Source organism: Cryptosporidium parvum, chromosome 7, assembly GCF_000165345.1.
Source record: "Cryptosporidium parvum Iowa II chromosome 7, whole genome shotgun sequence".
Lineage (NCBI taxonomy): Eukaryota > Apicomplexa > Conoidasida > Eucoccidiorida > Cryptosporidiidae > Cryptosporidium > Cryptosporidium parvum.
The window spans coordinates 718,779-734,937 of NC_006986.1; the positions used below are offsets into that span (position 1 = coordinate 718,779).

At 29.7% G+C, this 16,159-nt stretch overlaps 8 protein-coding genes across 8 annotated transcripts; 4 read left to right on the plus strand and 4 right to left on the minus strand.

The window, feature by feature from the left end:
* Positions 1–680: 680 nt before the first annotated feature.
* cgd7_3060 (gamma-tubulin complex associated protein) lies at positions 681–3,632 on the plus strand (the record flags this gene model as incomplete). The annotated part of the gene is made up of 1 exon (XM_628471.1): positions 681–3,632. The coding sequence occupies one exon, from the start codon at positions 681–683 to the stop codon at positions 3,630–3,632; it is 2,952 nt and encodes a 983-aa protein (XP_628473.1).
* Positions 3,633–3,919: 287 nt separating this feature from the next.
* Positions 3,920–4,699, plus strand: cgd7_3070 (hypothetical protein, signal peptide, transmembrane domain near C-terminus; the record flags this gene model as incomplete). Its single annotated transcript, XM_628472.1, has 1 exon — positions 3,920–4,699. One exon carries the CDS (start codon positions 3,920–3,922, stop codon positions 4,697–4,699), a length of 780 nt encoding a protein of 259 aa, XP_628474.1.
* An 85-nt stretch (positions 4,700–4,784) lies between these two features.
* cgd7_3080 (hypothetical protein) lies at positions 4,785–6,782 on the minus strand (the record flags this gene model as incomplete). Its single annotated transcript, XM_001388355.1, has 1 exon — positions 4,785–6,782. The coding sequence occupies one exon, from the start codon at positions 6,780–6,782 to the stop codon at positions 4,785–4,787; it is 1,998 nt and encodes a 665-aa protein (XP_001388392.1).
* A 295-nt stretch (positions 6,783–7,077) lies between these two features.
* Positions 7,078–9,138, plus strand: cgd7_3090 (uncharacterized low complexity protein; the record flags this gene model as incomplete). The annotated part of the gene is made up of 1 exon (XM_628473.1): positions 7,078–9,138. The coding sequence occupies one exon, from the start codon at positions 7,078–7,080 to the stop codon at positions 9,136–9,138; it is 2,061 nt and encodes a 686-aa protein (XP_628475.1).
* A 28-nt stretch (positions 9,139–9,166) lies between these two features.
* Positions 9,167–10,831, minus strand: cgd7_3100 (conserved hypothetical protein; the record flags this gene model as incomplete). Its single annotated transcript, XM_628474.1, has 1 exon — positions 9,167–10,831. One exon carries the CDS (start codon positions 10,829–10,831, stop codon positions 9,167–9,169), a length of 1,665 nt encoding a protein of 554 aa, XP_628476.1.
* Positions 10,832–11,329: 498 nt separating this feature from the next.
* Positions 11,330–12,580, plus strand: cgd7_3110 (S1/P1nuclease, putative; the record flags this gene model as incomplete). Its single annotated transcript, XM_001388356.1, has 1 exon — positions 11,330–12,580. One exon carries the CDS (start codon positions 11,330–11,332, stop codon positions 12,578–12,580), a length of 1,251 nt encoding a protein of 416 aa, XP_001388393.1.
* Positions 12,581–12,754: 174 nt separating this feature from the next.
* On the minus strand, positions 12,755–14,515 carry cgd7_3120 (pyruvate decarboxylase; the record flags this gene model as incomplete). The annotated part of the gene is made up of 1 exon (XM_628475.1): positions 12,755–14,515. A coding segment is annotated over one exon (1,761 nt), but the record flags the coding sequence as incomplete, so codon positions are not given.
* Positions 14,516–14,697: 182 nt separating this feature from the next.
* Positions 14,698–15,891, minus strand: cgd7_3130 (ER vesicle protein; Erv41p, transmembrane region near C terminus and possible N region transmembrane; the record flags this gene model as incomplete). Its single annotated transcript, XM_628476.1, has 1 exon — positions 14,698–15,891. One exon carries the CDS (start codon positions 15,889–15,891, stop codon positions 14,698–14,700), a length of 1,194 nt encoding a protein of 397 aa, XP_628478.1.
* Between the last annotated feature and the right edge of the window lie 268 nt (positions 15,892–16,159).

A 16,159-nucleotide genomic window follows, 5' to 3' on the forward strand; every position in this document is an offset into this window, starting at 1 on the left:
TCAAAGATAGTAAAACAAGAAGAAAATAATTATGTATTTTTTGGTGAAAAGGTAAGCTAATCATATTTTAATTTTATAGCCAGTACATTCAATCATTTTAGATAAGTATTCGTGCCTGCAGCCAAAGCTGTGAATATCTAACGGTTTTTCAAGATAATGAATTTTGTGGGGAAAACTACAAACTGGGACTTTCAAACTTGGGCAGTTTTGAACATTTTGATTCAATATATAAAAGAAGTGGTTTTGGAGAAAAGTTCAAATTTTACCGAAATTTATTTTTAAATTCAGAATTTTATTTATTAAAATTAGATCATTTGTTAATTAATTCTTGTAATGAAAAAGAGCATATTCAATATGGTGATCAATTCTATATATCATCTTTTATTCATGACGAAGTGTTTATAGTTGGATTTGAACAAACTTCTGGTAAATTTATCTTATCTAAATTTGAAGAAATTTCTAAATCTCTGAATAATAATAACGGATCAAATGATTTCCTCATAAAGAAATATCAGTGGTCACTAGAAAAAATAGCAATTACAAAAGATGAGTCAATCCTAGGAGGGATTAGTAATTCCTCCATTCCAAACGCGCATTCGGTGAAATATAATGAAATATTCACAATTAAATTCAATGGTGAGCACATTGTTTCTACTAACGCAATTAATACTAACTTAAAAATGCAATTCAGCCAATTGTCTATTGGTAATACTTCTATCTCTGGAAGAGGTAGCTATTGGACAATCATTCCATTAAAAATTGAAGGAACGGTATATCCAAACTGGTTTTTGATGAAGGAAATTCTGAAAAATAAGAAAAATAACACTCTGAAATTTTTGGATAGCAAAATAATTGAAAAGCTGATTTATAATCAGTCTAATTGCTCTAAAGTAAAAATAGAACCAATTCAATTGGAAACTTTCGAATTAGTTCTGAATCGCCCAATTGGTTGGGATAAACCTAGTATTAATTTTTCTGAAAATAAATTGACTTTAAATACTTCAAATAAATTTCTATCAAAATCTGTAATTTCGCTTCCTAGTATTACTGGTTTTGTATTTGACCATATGGAGATTGGCATAAATAACACTATAAAGCATAATATAATTCCGAATAATCTCAGTAGTTTTTCAGTAAAAATACAGGAACAATTAATACTTGAAGATATTTTGAACTGTTTAATATGTAATAATGGTAATTACATCAAAGTTACTGAACAAATAATTGAATTTTTTCACAACTGTGAGCATCTAGATTTTGTCTCAGAAGATTTATATATATTTGAAATCAATTCAACTTGTAATGAAAAATATCTGAATCTGCATTTTATTTCTGGAAGAGAAGGGATATCAGCATTTTCCCACCAAATTTTTGATGATCCCAGTAATTTACAATATATATATAAAGATATGATTAACAATAAAATTCTTGAAGAATCAAAGCCTGAAAATACTTTGGATGATTTACTTGAAATAAAGAACATTTTGCCTGCGAATATTATCAAAAAAAATCCTTCTCTTTATCCGCTTTCGTACAAAACTTTAGAACTATCTTCTTTGCATAGAAGAATAAGGAAGTTTTTAAAGGTTCACGAGAGTGGCAATTCTCAATTTGGAATTATTTCAAACACATTATGTGATTCTTTCCGCGAACTTTTGAAGCATTTTATGATTAAAATTACAAAGTTTGAATCATACCTAAGAAAAGGGCAGCTCACAGTTCAAAATATATGTACATACTCTCAACAGGCGTTAATTACTTTAAAAGCTTTGGATTTAATCTCAGCTCAAGTCTTACATAAAAAAGGGTGTGAAATTATTGACCAAGTATATAAAATTGCAAATAACGAATTTAAAGGCGAAGAATCATCTCAGAAAATTGCAAATTTTGTTTTCAATCAAGTTTTTCTTTCTTGGTTTAAACACTTTTTAACGCCCTGGTTAAAATTTGGAACTGTTTTTGATCATTTTTCAGAATTTATTGATTACAATTTAAGTACTAAAAAAAAAAAGTTTAATAAAGAAAATATTCACTCGAAAAATTTTTACAGAGAAAAAGAAAGAAAAATATATTTTATACTTCCTTCATTTATGCATGAATTAGTTGAGAAAGTCAATTATATTGGCTTAGTTAGTCATTTTGTTTCTCATATCAACCATTTGCATAGTCAAAATCTGTCTTTTGACACAGTGAGGGAAAATAGAGTGTTAAATTGTAAAAAATTAGAAAATACATTGGAACAAATGTTACACTCTCTGAGCAATAAATCTGATTTAATAAGAAATGAAGAAGTTAAATTATATATCAACGCAATGTTTTTTGAATCACAACTATTAATTTACAGTGTTTGCAACTCAATTACCGATGTCAGTTATTGCATTAATAAATTCTATGAAATATTTTTTTGTGCAAATGATTCTCTCATTCAAGAATTCATCGAACACATTCACAAGTTAGGGTTTAGAGGGGAAAGAGCTGACTGTAATTCGTCTAGTAATATCACACGTAAATGGAGTGAACTTATGGTTAAATATTATGGAGTATTAAATGATTCAGATAAATCTGATCGATTTGTTTGTAAAGTTGAGAAAAATTTGATTACAGAATCGGTAACAGAGGAGTTATTTAATCCTGTAAAGTGGGAAATAAAATCAGTTTTATTTGAAGAAGATTTTAAGTTTATACAAAAAGATAAACAAAATATCTCATGTTCGGATGCATTCAAATATTTAACAATTGAATTTCATGAAATAAAGACATTCGGTTTGATTTGGCCTAGAGAATTGCTGTGTAAATACGAGTTAATTTTTAGATTAGTTTTCCATTTAAAATATATTAATTATTTGCTTAACAATATTTGGATACTACATCAAACTTCAAATAATTTGGACTGTGAAATGAGCAAAAAAAAGCCTAATGTTTCAATTAGTGGGTTAATATATAAGTCTTACTTTTTAAGACAAAAAATGCTTTTGTTAACAACAGGAATTTTAGAATACATCTATCAAGATATAATTATACCTAAATGGGGCAAAATGATGCAAAATATAAAAAATATTTCAACTTTGGAAGAACTAAATTCGTATCAAGACCGTTTACTCAATGAAATACTAACACTATGTTTCTTCTCAGAGGGAGAACTATTACATTCACTATATATGATTTTGTCGCTTTGTTACCTATTTGCTAGCCACTCCAACCTACTGAATATTTATGGGTTTTGCGAATTAGAAAAAAAGATTTCACACAAAATAACAGGAACAAAAAACGAAAAATATGAGGAGAATGCGCATATTTCAACATATGGCAGAAATCTTTGTAAAAAAGGCGAATTTGAGAGGTCAAACGACATATTTTGCACCAACACGCATATCAAGGGTTTACTAATCGATACTACATATATTAATTTGGTAGAAAAATTTAGTTCAAAATTTGAATCGCTTCTTTCCAGATTTTTCAACAATATATCCAACTGCAAGAGCAAAAACATTAATCTAATAAATAAATTATTGTTAAAGTTGAACTTTAACAGCTTCTACATAGGAAAAATTCCTGCCAGCGTTGAAACTTGGGGGGAATACACACTGAATGAAAATTCCTCATGCGATGAATTAATTGACGAAAGCGGATAGATTTCCAATCAAACGAGTTTCACCATAGTTAGAAATTTATTAACTAACACACTACGATATTATGAATTCTTGTTTGTTGAAATACTTGTGGGTAGATGATCTTGTAGCGCTGGCAGATTGGCGCATATTTAAGATATTATGACGTCTCAATAGAGTTTATTAATGCGATTGTTAGTTTCCAAATAAGGTTCAAGTGGATGCTTTAGGCAATAATATTATATCGTATATTTTTCAATTGAGAAATTGGTATTTTTTATTATTACAATTATCTGTTGGAAGCTGTGAGCATGCTTAATACAAATTCACTCTTTCTATTATGCTGTATAGCATTTATTTTATTAGGAGAACTTTATGCAGTTAACCTATCATGCGACGCTAGGCTAAGGGAATGCGAAGTTGAAGTTAAATCTCTTCTCAAAAAAAATAGTGAATGCTCTTCTGATTTGGATTCATTAAAAGCGGAAGTCTCTCACCTTTCGGAAATCATCTCACAGTACGAAAGAAATGTTAACTTTACTCAGGATTCTCACCACACAATATCATGGAGAGTAGCAGCCAACCAGTTGAAGAACTTTTCAATATTTTTCAAAGGTCTTATTACTGCATCATATAGCAATATTCCTAAGGAATTGGACTTGCAGATTAGATCTATTTACAGCAAAATTTTCGTTTATTTAGATCCTGCAATTGAAAAGTATTCTGAAGCGTATCCATTAGTTTGTCAGCATATAAAAAGTTATATGAATAGATATATCAATTTATTGAATCCCTACATTGATTATATGTTGGTTTATTCAGAGTTTATCAATGAAAAATTGGATGGATACGTTTCTAGAATTGAATCTTTTGAGCCAAATATCGTAGGAACTATCCCAAAGAGCCTCCATGATAGAGTTTTTTACATATTATGCGCATTTTTGGCATTATATGTTGCTATGGAATCAATTTGTATCGCTTTAAGACTCTTATTTAGATGTTGCGGAATTAAATGCGGCTCTTCTTGTACAAATAAGAAGAACATTAAATCGCCTACGTCGAAATCTACGCCTAGTAACAGAAGAAAATAATACCTTAAGTTTTTTTTGAGTGTGGCGATTATATTATTCTGCTAAATGAATTTTAGGTACTATCGATAAGTGTTTTTTTGTTAATTTAAATCTGATTATTTAATTTATAGTTCTTATGCCCTATAATATTTGCAAGTTCTATGCTTGCGTTGATCATTTCTGATGATCTCAGTTTATCTTGAATTATGGGGTGTCGTAGAATGTCATCGGTGTTTGGTCTATTTACTGGGTTTGGGTCCAACATTGACCTAATTAAGAACTTTATTTCATTAGTTCTGTTAGGAACATTTGGAAACTCTAGGCTATTCATTCCTTTAAAAATAGCCTTGATGCACTCCTCTGGGTCTTCCGGATCAAGCCCATTTCTTGTATCAACTCTGAATGGAACTTGATTATAGCACATTTTGTAAACTGTAATCCCCAATGACCAAATATCGCTATAGATGTTATATTCTCCAATAAAGTTGCCGTTCTCATCTTTTGTGAGAAGTTCTGGAGCAGTATATTCCACTGTTCCTGTAAAACCATGACGCTGATTTGACAAGATAGTGCATTCTTCCTGATCATCTGACAAAATATTTTGACCTTCAGGCATAATTGAATTAAAATCTGGAATAATTTCTGATGAAAATAACTTAAAATTTACATTTTTTAAAACTTGCGCAGTTCCAAAGTCTGAAAGTAACGCCTGACAAATAGGCTGTTCAAGAAATTTATCAAAAGTAATGTGAAGTAAGATATTAGACGGCTTTAGATCTCGATGTAATATTCCTCTATGGTGTAAATGCTGCAAACCAAAGATAATATCGAAAAAAATTTTCCATATATGATTTTCATCCATGTATTTTTCTGAGAAATAATTATAATCAAAGTTTAATTCATCACCAATGTATTTTCCATTGCTTTTTGAAAAAGATAAAAGATAATTAGCTCTATGTTCATGTTCTTCATAACTTTTTACGTTTCCGCTAAATGTTGGAGCAGAATAAATTAAGGTATCAAGCGACCCAGAGTTACAATATTCCATTAATTGAAAAAGCCAAGGTACCTTAGGACAAAACTCATTTGAACTGTACATTTCTAACCAGGAATGCCTATATTGCACGATGTTTGGGTGATGCAATAATTCACGGATTTTTACTTCTCGCAATACTGCTGAAAGCCAATTTTTATCGTCTCCAACGGGAACTTTTTTTATGGCATATTTTGCTAATGTAATCCCATCAAGTACATGGGCGCAAAGATATACTTGACCAAAACTACCACTTCCAAGCTTTCTAATCTCTACAAAGAATTTTTCATAATAGCCTGTCATTAACAAATCAGAATTGAGGTTAATTAAGTTATTTATTTCCGCATCAATTCCTTTTGGAGGTTTTATTGTATTAAATTCTAGAATATCTCCTTCATTATTAGCTTCTTTTGAATCAAAGTTTTTTTCGACAAGGTTATTCATTACAGAATATTGAAGTCTACTTATGCCACTTCTAATATTGATTTGGCGATATAGTTCTTCTAAGAAAAAAAAGTAATTCTGGTTATCAACACTGTAATTTGCGTACCTTCCATTGAAACGTTTATTTAATTTATCACTAATATCAGAAACATTTCCAAATTCACTATTATCTGAGTTATTAAGAAGTGTTTTTGATTTTTCTACTTGAGATTCATTCCCAATGTTAAAGCTGTCGTACCCACGGTTTCTTTGCTCTTGTAAGTTTTTCAGATTGAATAAATTATCTTCACTGGTTGATTGTTTAAAGCTATTAGAAAAAAATTTGTGTGGTATAATTCTACCACACATTGGGCAATGTAAATTAAAATATCGTGATGCAATTGCGAGATTTTCTGGATTAGATCTCTGTATTATTTCATCATGAATTTTTTTATCTTCATTTGTAGAATCAAATAATCTGTTGTATGGAATTAATGAAGTTGTTAATGAGCTTTCATTATGAGTTATATTTATGTCAGATATAGAATTTTGCTGGCTCTCGAACATTCTGCTCACCATAGTTTGTGGTGAAATAAAATAAGACATATTGCTTGCATATTTTTTTATATCATTTGCACTTGAGTTCATTATTAAATATATAGCAACGTAAAGATTATAATTAAAAACCAAAAGTATGTATTAATTAATGATCAATTATACATTTTTTTAAATGATTTCTCTATATCTATTAATTGTTCGATAGTTTAACTTATTCAACTTACATGCGGTATAAAAATATATTGCAGTTGTGTGGGGATCTTATCAAAGAAAAGTATTCGAAATTTTTTTTAATTAGTAAATAATAATCAAATAAAATAATAACACAGAAGTTTATGTTCGGCCATTAAAATATCTAACTTTAATTTTATTATCAGAATTTAAAATGGAAATATGCGATGTAATTTGGCTATTATCAATTGGTTTTAAGTTCAAAGAAAAAATTTTGATTGGAAATTCAGACCTTGAAACTAAGACTATAATAGATAATATGTTTAGATACGAGAAAATCAATGATAATAAATTCTATAGAGAGATTTCTAGCTCTGAAATTAAAGTAATTCACAGTATTTTTGCACAAATTAATAAGCAATTCGAATTTTCGTTCAAAAGCTCTCCTCATGATTTCAAATTGTTAATTTGTCACATAATAGATAAAATACTAATAAATTATAATATTTTAGCAGGAGATACCGATTGCCAATATTATTCAAATAATAATAACAAGTTAATGAGACTAGATTTATTTCCAAATCCATACATTTATGGTAACAAATTATTTCTTTATCTGTATAGACTGAAAGTTATTTGCACAGAAAAGCTTGGTTATTATGAATGGTCGAACCTACTATCAGAGTTAAATTTAATAATTGAAAAGTACGAAGCGATTAAAGAGATATCAAATCATGTATCTTTTTATGATTCGTTCAATGATTTTCTCATTTCTGACTTGGAAAGAATTATTTTAGTTAATAAAAAATCATCTTTAACATTTAATATACTGCAAAATAGCCATGTATTTGGCAATTTATCAAAGTTTTCCATATTTTTGAGAGGAATCAATCTCTTAAAAACACCAGAAATGAAAAAGCTAGGTCAACAATATTTATTAAAATCAATTTCAATACAATCTTTATCAAAAGTAAATTTCGATAGTTTTAAGTTTTTGGTTGATAAAGCTAATATTTTTCAAAGCGACCAACTGTTTCAAATATATTGTACCATTTCAATGTTCATGAATTCAAATGATTTTAGAAACTCTATAAAGTATATTATTCGTGCAGAAAGATTATTAAGAAATCTTTCAAAGTCAGCAAGTATTGGTGCCATTGTTTTGATAAAAATTTATGTATTAATTTCCAAGCTCTACTTATTAATGCGCAATATAAATGCTAAAGATGGAAGATTTTGTCTATATAATTCTAAGTTTAATATATTTGATTGTTTGCCTTACATAATTATTTCTACGTTGGAATTAATTCATTCCGAGATATTGGAAAACTCGAAGTTTCTAACAAAAGAAGAACAGGATAAAATTCTTGATCATTTATCTGAATATATTTGCCACTTACAATCAGATTATCCGTCATTATTAACTATGAAGTTTGTTGAAAGTTATCCCAGTGGAGAGCCTTCAAATAGCCGATATTTGTGTTTGAAAGTTGATAAAAATAAAAAAAAGAATTTAAATTCATTCTTTCCAATTTACAATATTTTTTCATATTTAAATACTGCAGAAAATGATCAAGTAAATTATTTATTTGAAGTTAATTCTTTGATTTGCTGGAACAAATTAATTCCTAATTTTCTGCTTTGCTACTCGGAAGTTAACTCGATATATAACGAAAATATATATAATAATATTTTTCTTTCACAGCTTGCAGATCAGTTATCATATTACATTCAGATTCTAAACACTTCTAACTCAGAATATGCAAAAGCTTTTCCAAAAATTAAGATTGCGGAGTTATGCTTATTTATTAGCCTTTACTCATACTATGCTAAGGATGAAGTATCGAAAGTTTCTGAATTTATACTACGAGGTTCAGAAATACTAGAATCTTGTAGTGAGTCATTCAATGTTTGCTCTATTAAGTGCATATTCGCCTATATTGATCTACTAATACATTTAAGAAGTTCAAATGATATATCAAATATCGAATCACAACTTGGAAGAATTATCAGAAATGGTAAAATGGCTTTTAAATTTATTTATTCAAATCAAACGATTCCAATGTACAAAAAAAGAGCAGTTAACTTAGCTTTTATTCAGGCATTAACACTATTAATTCTGATAAAGAACGACTTTAGCGCACTGGAAAGCGACGAGTTAAATATGCATTTACAGTTTGAAAGAAATGAAGTGGTTGAGGAATCCTATATAGATGGTAATATAATCATTTCTAAGTATATCTCTATTACTAGATCACTAAATAATTGTATTTAGAAAGATAAATTAACATATATACATTTATTTAATAGTATGCTCCTCTACCTTGATAATTACAATAATGGTTGTAAACCTCTGAATTGTTACTTGGAATATAGTATTGATTGTGCATCGAATAGTTGGACCATTTTCCTGTATTATAATCTGACATATAATATCCTGAGCTTTGAATATCTTCAGATTCAGGAGCATAATAGTAAACAGTTTGTGTATTTGATACATCGTATGAAAATTCTGGGTATTGACTCCCGATCCTTTTACTTTCAACATAGTCGGGGCGGTGAGTATTAAGTGAGTAATATTCATCGTATGAAATTTGATTAACCGACATATCGTTGATAACTTCGTTTCTTAAACCATCTATAAACTGCGCTCCTTTAGACTGCACAGAATTAACAATGCTAAGATCACGATGGGTTTGACTCAGTTGGTTGTCATAATGGCGTTGAAAGTGCCGATTAGAATGATCATAATGCACACCTTTTTGTGAATAATGGTAGTTGTCATTTTGGTATTCATTTGAATTATTTGCGACTTCATTAGTCCGAATATTATCAAACTTATCTAAACGATCTCCGCACATTTTTGAGTTATTGGAAATTGCTCTAGGCAAAAACTCCTTCGCATTAGGATTGAAAGAAAACTTTGACTTGCGGCTCTTAGATAGGGAATCTTTATTTGAAAGCTCCTCAGTAGCTTCTGAATGTTCATCATTTGTTTTAGGTTGATTGAGTTCATATACTGATTCATTTTGTAATTTGCTATTAACGCCTTTATTCGAATTACTTTGCTCAGTAATGTCTCTATGCACAGAACTAAAATTCATTTCTTCATCATTTTCGAAATTGTTTACAGATGCATTTTTTTGTTCCATCTCGATTTCACTTGCAAGAATCTCTGCTTTTCTCTTTTCCTCTTCAGATATTTCATTATAATCCAGCGGTGTTGTATACAAATTCTCATCAAAAGTACCCTGAATTCCGAATTTATTGAGATTTTCTTCAAATTGATCCCAACGATCAATGGGTTCACTACCTAGAATATCCTCAATAATATCTGAACTATGATCCTCGGACATCCATGGTTTCAATATGCGTTCGTGCACGTGCCTATCGTCATGACTTATCTCGTTATCAGTCCTAAATGCGTTAATTCCACATATTTTGTTCCCCTTTAATTCCCCAGAAACTGAATCAAATCTTGTAGGTATTCCATTTGTATTCGTTGTAGAAAGCCTATAAACTGAACCAAGTGGAAACATACAATAGTCCTCAATGGGTTTTGAAAGCTCATTACTGTATAATTCATGTATTCTTCTACAAAAACGAATACAAACAAACTGTTCGTTACTCCCCTCCTTTTTACTAATTGAGTGAAAAATGCCATGATATACTCTGTTGTCAATAAGCTTCAATTCAACTTCACTACCAATCAAAACCAGTATGAATACAGCAAATTCTGTGGAATTACCATTTGTTACTTCTGCATTTGCAATTCTATCTGAAATTAAGCCACTTCTTGCTTGAATACTATTTGATTCATAGTTTCTTTGAAATGGTTTATTGTTCTTCTTTTTTATGTTGTATTGATTAAAGCTTTTGTTCATCATGCTTGAGCTTTTCCCATTACTAATTTTAGAGTTTTTTGATTGGTTTCTTAAAACTTTTATATTTGGCTCATTTGAGTCCATTATAATTAATTTAATATTGATAGCTCTGTATTGGCCAAAGTTAGTTACAAAAATATCCTTAATAATTCTTTTTTCACTCCGAAAGCTAATGTTTAAATAATTCAGTTAAACAACTGAATTAAATCATTAAATTCAGAATGAACCGTAAATTTGCTTTAAATCTATAATTTATAGTACAAATATAAATTTATATTGACCATTAATATGAAGTATAATCTACTAGAACTTGTGATTTCCAAACTAATCCAAGTTTAAATAACTGAAATAACGAGACAATTAAAGAGGCGCCAACCCGACTCAAACATCGAGAAGTGTGTAATCTAAAAATTTTACTTGAATTACTGAAATATTTCTTCTTTAGGGCAATGGCGCCATATAGTTTTCGCCCCTCCAAAACCCTTTTATTAAATTGGAACAGAATATTAGAATAAGGAAATTATAAACTGAAAAGAGAATAGAAATTATTATATATTTATGTCAAATTAATATAAATTACACATGTTAGTCTTTCTTTCAATTAAATGCACGATTAAAGTATTATTGTTGTTGGGCCAGGTATTGGCATTTGATGCAGAAGGGCATAGTGCAATCGGAATGACCACTATATCTGGCCTTCAAAATAACTTTTCGCAAAAACTCAGAAGGTTGATGAATGGAAAAGATATTGTTGATATTTCTGGCTGGGGGGAAAGGGTCTCAAAAAAACACCCCTCAACTCTTCCTTTCCACTTTCAAGGACAAAGTAAAGGCGATTATTTTAAGAATGGAGAACTTGGAAACGATTTTAAAGAAAAGTTTATTTTGAAGTCAGATAGTAATTGTAAACATACTGGGCATTGCCTTGTACCAATGATTAAGCATTTATATTACCGATTAATCGGAGATAATTCAAAATTTAAAATAAATTATCCTGAAGGCATACAATTAACTGACTCGGACTCGATAAAATTTCTAATTAATTTAATTGGAGACCTTCATCAGCCCATGCATTTTGGGTTTATTGAAGATGGTCTTGGAAGGGAAATTAAGGGAATGATGAGTATTAATGGGACAAATGAACGATTATCATTATTTGAAATTTGGGAGAGTGGCATAGCACGAAAATTAAAAACTGAAAAACCTCAATTTTGGTTTGGCGGATGGACACATATTTTGGCAATAAGAGATATTTTTGACAAGGAATTACTCCTCTGGAAAGAGAGAGGTATAGAAATGATCAATGACTGGGCTAAAGAAAATTTTGAAATAGTTACTAATGAAATTTACTTTCATCCAATATCAAAGCAACCAATCATTGATAATTTTAACGTTGACGTTACATTAGAATTTGCATGGCTTGAAATTTTTCGAAGTAGAATATTAATTGCAGGTGCTAGATTATCAATAATTTTGAATGATATTTTAAAGTTAAGAGAAGGTAAAGAAAAGCCGTTTCGAGTAACAAATTCATTATTATTATCGAGCGATGAAGATATTAGCCATAATATTTCTGACCCTATAATTGGTATTAACGTTAACAGGAAACAGACTCTTGAAATCAACGTATTTGGCAAAAAGATAGGTATTTCAGTTTGGATCAGAAATTTGATCATAAATCTAATAATAATATTAATTTGTTTGGCAGTTCTTGCGTATATATCAATTTTCAGACTAAGAGACAATTACTCCATTTTAAACAATGCTCAGTTGCCAGTATCTGAAGTAAAAACAAAAAGTGTTCAGATGAAGCAAACATCAGCTATTGATTGATCTAATATTTTTTGGGCGTTATAGATATCAGGTAATATGAAGTTATTCATGAAATCTTATTTAGAATTGAAATTTCAAAGAAATATTCATAAAGTTCAGGTTTTATATTTTATCAAAAGTAATACATAAAAGCACAGTAATTTTAGATTTTTCAATTTAGTTTTAGGAATAAATTTATTTTTTCTTATGCTCAATAATTTGACTGTTAGTTGCCATTTCCTTCCCCATTTCTTTGAGAATGATATTACAATCCCATCTTTCGAAAACAACCTCAATTATACAAGCATTTTCAGGGTTTTCAAGAGCAAATTTCAAAGATTTATGGAATTCACCTTCAGTTTTGCAAATGAATGATGGTATATTTGGAAAACCAAAAGTTTTTGGCAATTTAGAGTATTTCCAATTTGCAATATTGTTATAAGTGTCATCGCAAATTACGCGTTCTATGGTGTATCCGTCGTTATTTATAATTACAATTATGGGGTTCAGGCAATTTCTAAAAATTGTTGATAAATCTTGAACAGTTACTTGTAGGCTCCCATCTCCAATGAAAGAAAATACTCGTTTCTTGCTTGCTATGCATAACCCAAGAGTCGCCCCAACTGTATATCCTATAGATCCAAAGAAACTCTGACCAAAAAATTGAGAATTCTTTGTTAGCATCAACTCCAATCCACTAAATAGAGAAATACCTGTTTCTGCAAGAACATTTACTGAATCAGGTAAGGAGGATGCTACTATGTCGAACATTCTATCAATACTAAGATTTCTTACTGGCTCCAAGCCTAGACCCTTATTTTTTCTATGAGTGAATAGATGCATTGCTTGTGGATAAGGCGGCGTAGAACCAGAAAAGTTGTACTGTTTAAGTTCTCCTGCTTTGTACAAATTTATCATTCTTTGAATAATGTCTTCAACATAAACTTCTTTAAATTCCTGTTCCCCAATTTTCGACTTCCCTAAATGATTATAAACCATACAATGTTTAGGCAATTTTTCTGAAAAGAAACCTGTATTGAAGTCCATCATTTTTTCTCCGAGCACTATTAAACAATCACTTTCTTCAACGTATTGTTTTACATGTGGATTGCCCTTCTCACCCAAATATATACCCATATATTGAGGATGCTGTTCATCAATTGTTGTTTTCCCCATTATCATTGCTGAAAAAGGAATTTTTGATATTTCTAATAATTCATTCATTGACTCTGTAGTATGAACTCTTAATAATTCATATCCTAGTATGAATACGGGCTGCTTTGCGTTTTTAATCAATTGAACAGTTTTCTTCATAACTGCATCTAGTTCAGAAATATTGCTTCTCGAGATTGGTTTTTTCAGTGGACTTTCAGGTCTTTTAATATATTCATTGACTAAATCTGCGCATAAACATATATATACTGGCTTACTTAATGTAACACATTTAAGCAACGCATTATCAATAATTTCAGCAGCTGTTTCTTTTTCTGCAACTTTCACGGCTGAAGCCGTCACTTGCTCGAACATCTTTAATGTCTTAGAATAATCAAATAGTGTGTGATGTAATAAAGTTCCATTTTTATGGTGCTTCGATATTGGTGCAGAACAAATATGAACTACTGGAACATCTTCTGCAAACGAACCTGCAGTAGCATTAATTGCGCTTAATTCTCCAACTACAAATGTTGTAGACAATGCTCCAATACCTTTAACTCTTGCATAAGCATCAGCAGCATAGCCTGCATTGAGCTCGTTACATGTTCCAATATATTTTATTTCGCTGTCCATTACAACATTTAGAAATGAAAGCGCATAGTCACCAGGCACTCCAAAGATGTGATCGCATCCTAACTCTCTTAATCGGATACACAAGTATTCAGCAACATTTACCATTTCATTACTTGAACTTTCTATAATTGAATTCATTTTAAAGTAAAAATATAATATATTTTGTATTTAATAATTCGGAATAAGTTGTAGAATTATCCTTGTAAATAATTATGAAAATAATAAATTAAATTTAGCGCATGCAATACTTTCAATAAAAACCCCACTAAATAGCGCATGCAACGATACATTCACATGAAAATTAAAGTTCGATTAATATTTATATTTATTATTATTTTGAATTATCTGCGTTATTTTGAATAATTCATTTTATAAATGTAATTTATGTACCTATTTATATTATTTTTGAAAAGCCATGCAACAAATGTGTCTAGCAACGACATTATTGAATAAATCCCTCCAACAATGGCACAAAAAGATGTAATTAAGTGAGATATTGGAACCCTCTTGTAAATCTTCTGCAATAAAAATGGTTGAAAATCGTAAACAATAAAAATTCCAGGAAGCCCTGACAATTCACCATTTTGCACGTGAACATCTCTTTCTCTTTCTGTAAATGCATACTGATTCCCATAGAGATTAACTTCACCATTACCTGAAAAATATTGAGTTGGTATTAGTTTTACATAGTAGTGAAACATCTTTGTACCTTTGTGTACAAATTTTTGAATATTTTCTAATGGGGAAAACAAAAAAGGTATTTTATCTGAGCCAAATCTTAATTCATGAATTATATGGCTTGTGTTAAACCCTCTAGAAACATCATTCATATTGAATTCATGAACATGCTTTCCATTTTTTATAGTTGCAGTTCCTAGTGCGACATGAATATTTCCTGAAACCTTGTTTACCTGCATTCTTCCGTTGATTCTGCATCCTACTTTCTCAATACATTGGGGTGCCTTACTTACAATATCTAAATACGACCATCCTTTGGATCGATATGCAGTTTTTAGAGAATCACAATCATTACAACATAAAAATTCATTAGTTTCTGCCCCATAGCAGCTCATGCATTCAATCTTTAAATCATTTTGTTGGTTATATTTAATATTACGCACTTCTTGTCCATTCAAATCAATCGGAATTTTGACCATATATTCTTTCGAATCTACTTGATTTTCGCCAACATAATCCACACTATCAACGGAAATTTCTTCGCATCTCAATCTTGGAAAGGTAATATCTAGCATAATGTCTAATTTGTTATTAATTGTATTATCCACTCCTATATTATCTATCATTTCACCTTTAAAATACTTGAAAATTTCATTTAATGTTAGAAAAAACACAATAATATATACGAGTAGAGAAATAATGCTCCTACTTGTTGACTTAACACAATAATCTTCATGTATTTTTCCATATATATCTATTTTCTTAACTTTTGTTTGCAAAGCTTCATTAGTTTTCACTATATTTCCTAAAACTATATCTCTTTTTCTCTGTCGTAGAGTAGAACTTTCACCATAGGTTGCTTCCATGATTTAAAGTGGCAATACAAAAATTCTTGTTTTTTAATGCAATCTTTAAATAGTAAAATCTATTCTTTTCCCGGTTAATCAATTTGCCTCTCAAAAACTGCTGCCACTCAACACACAACAAAGGCGCGTAAAAAAAGAATATACAAGATTAATATCAAAAATTTAATCAGTTTAAGTATTAGTTTTACCATTTTTCTTTAAAATAAAAATTGGAATTATATATTTTTACTCAAACTATGTTATTTCTGAAGTTCTAATTAAATAATAT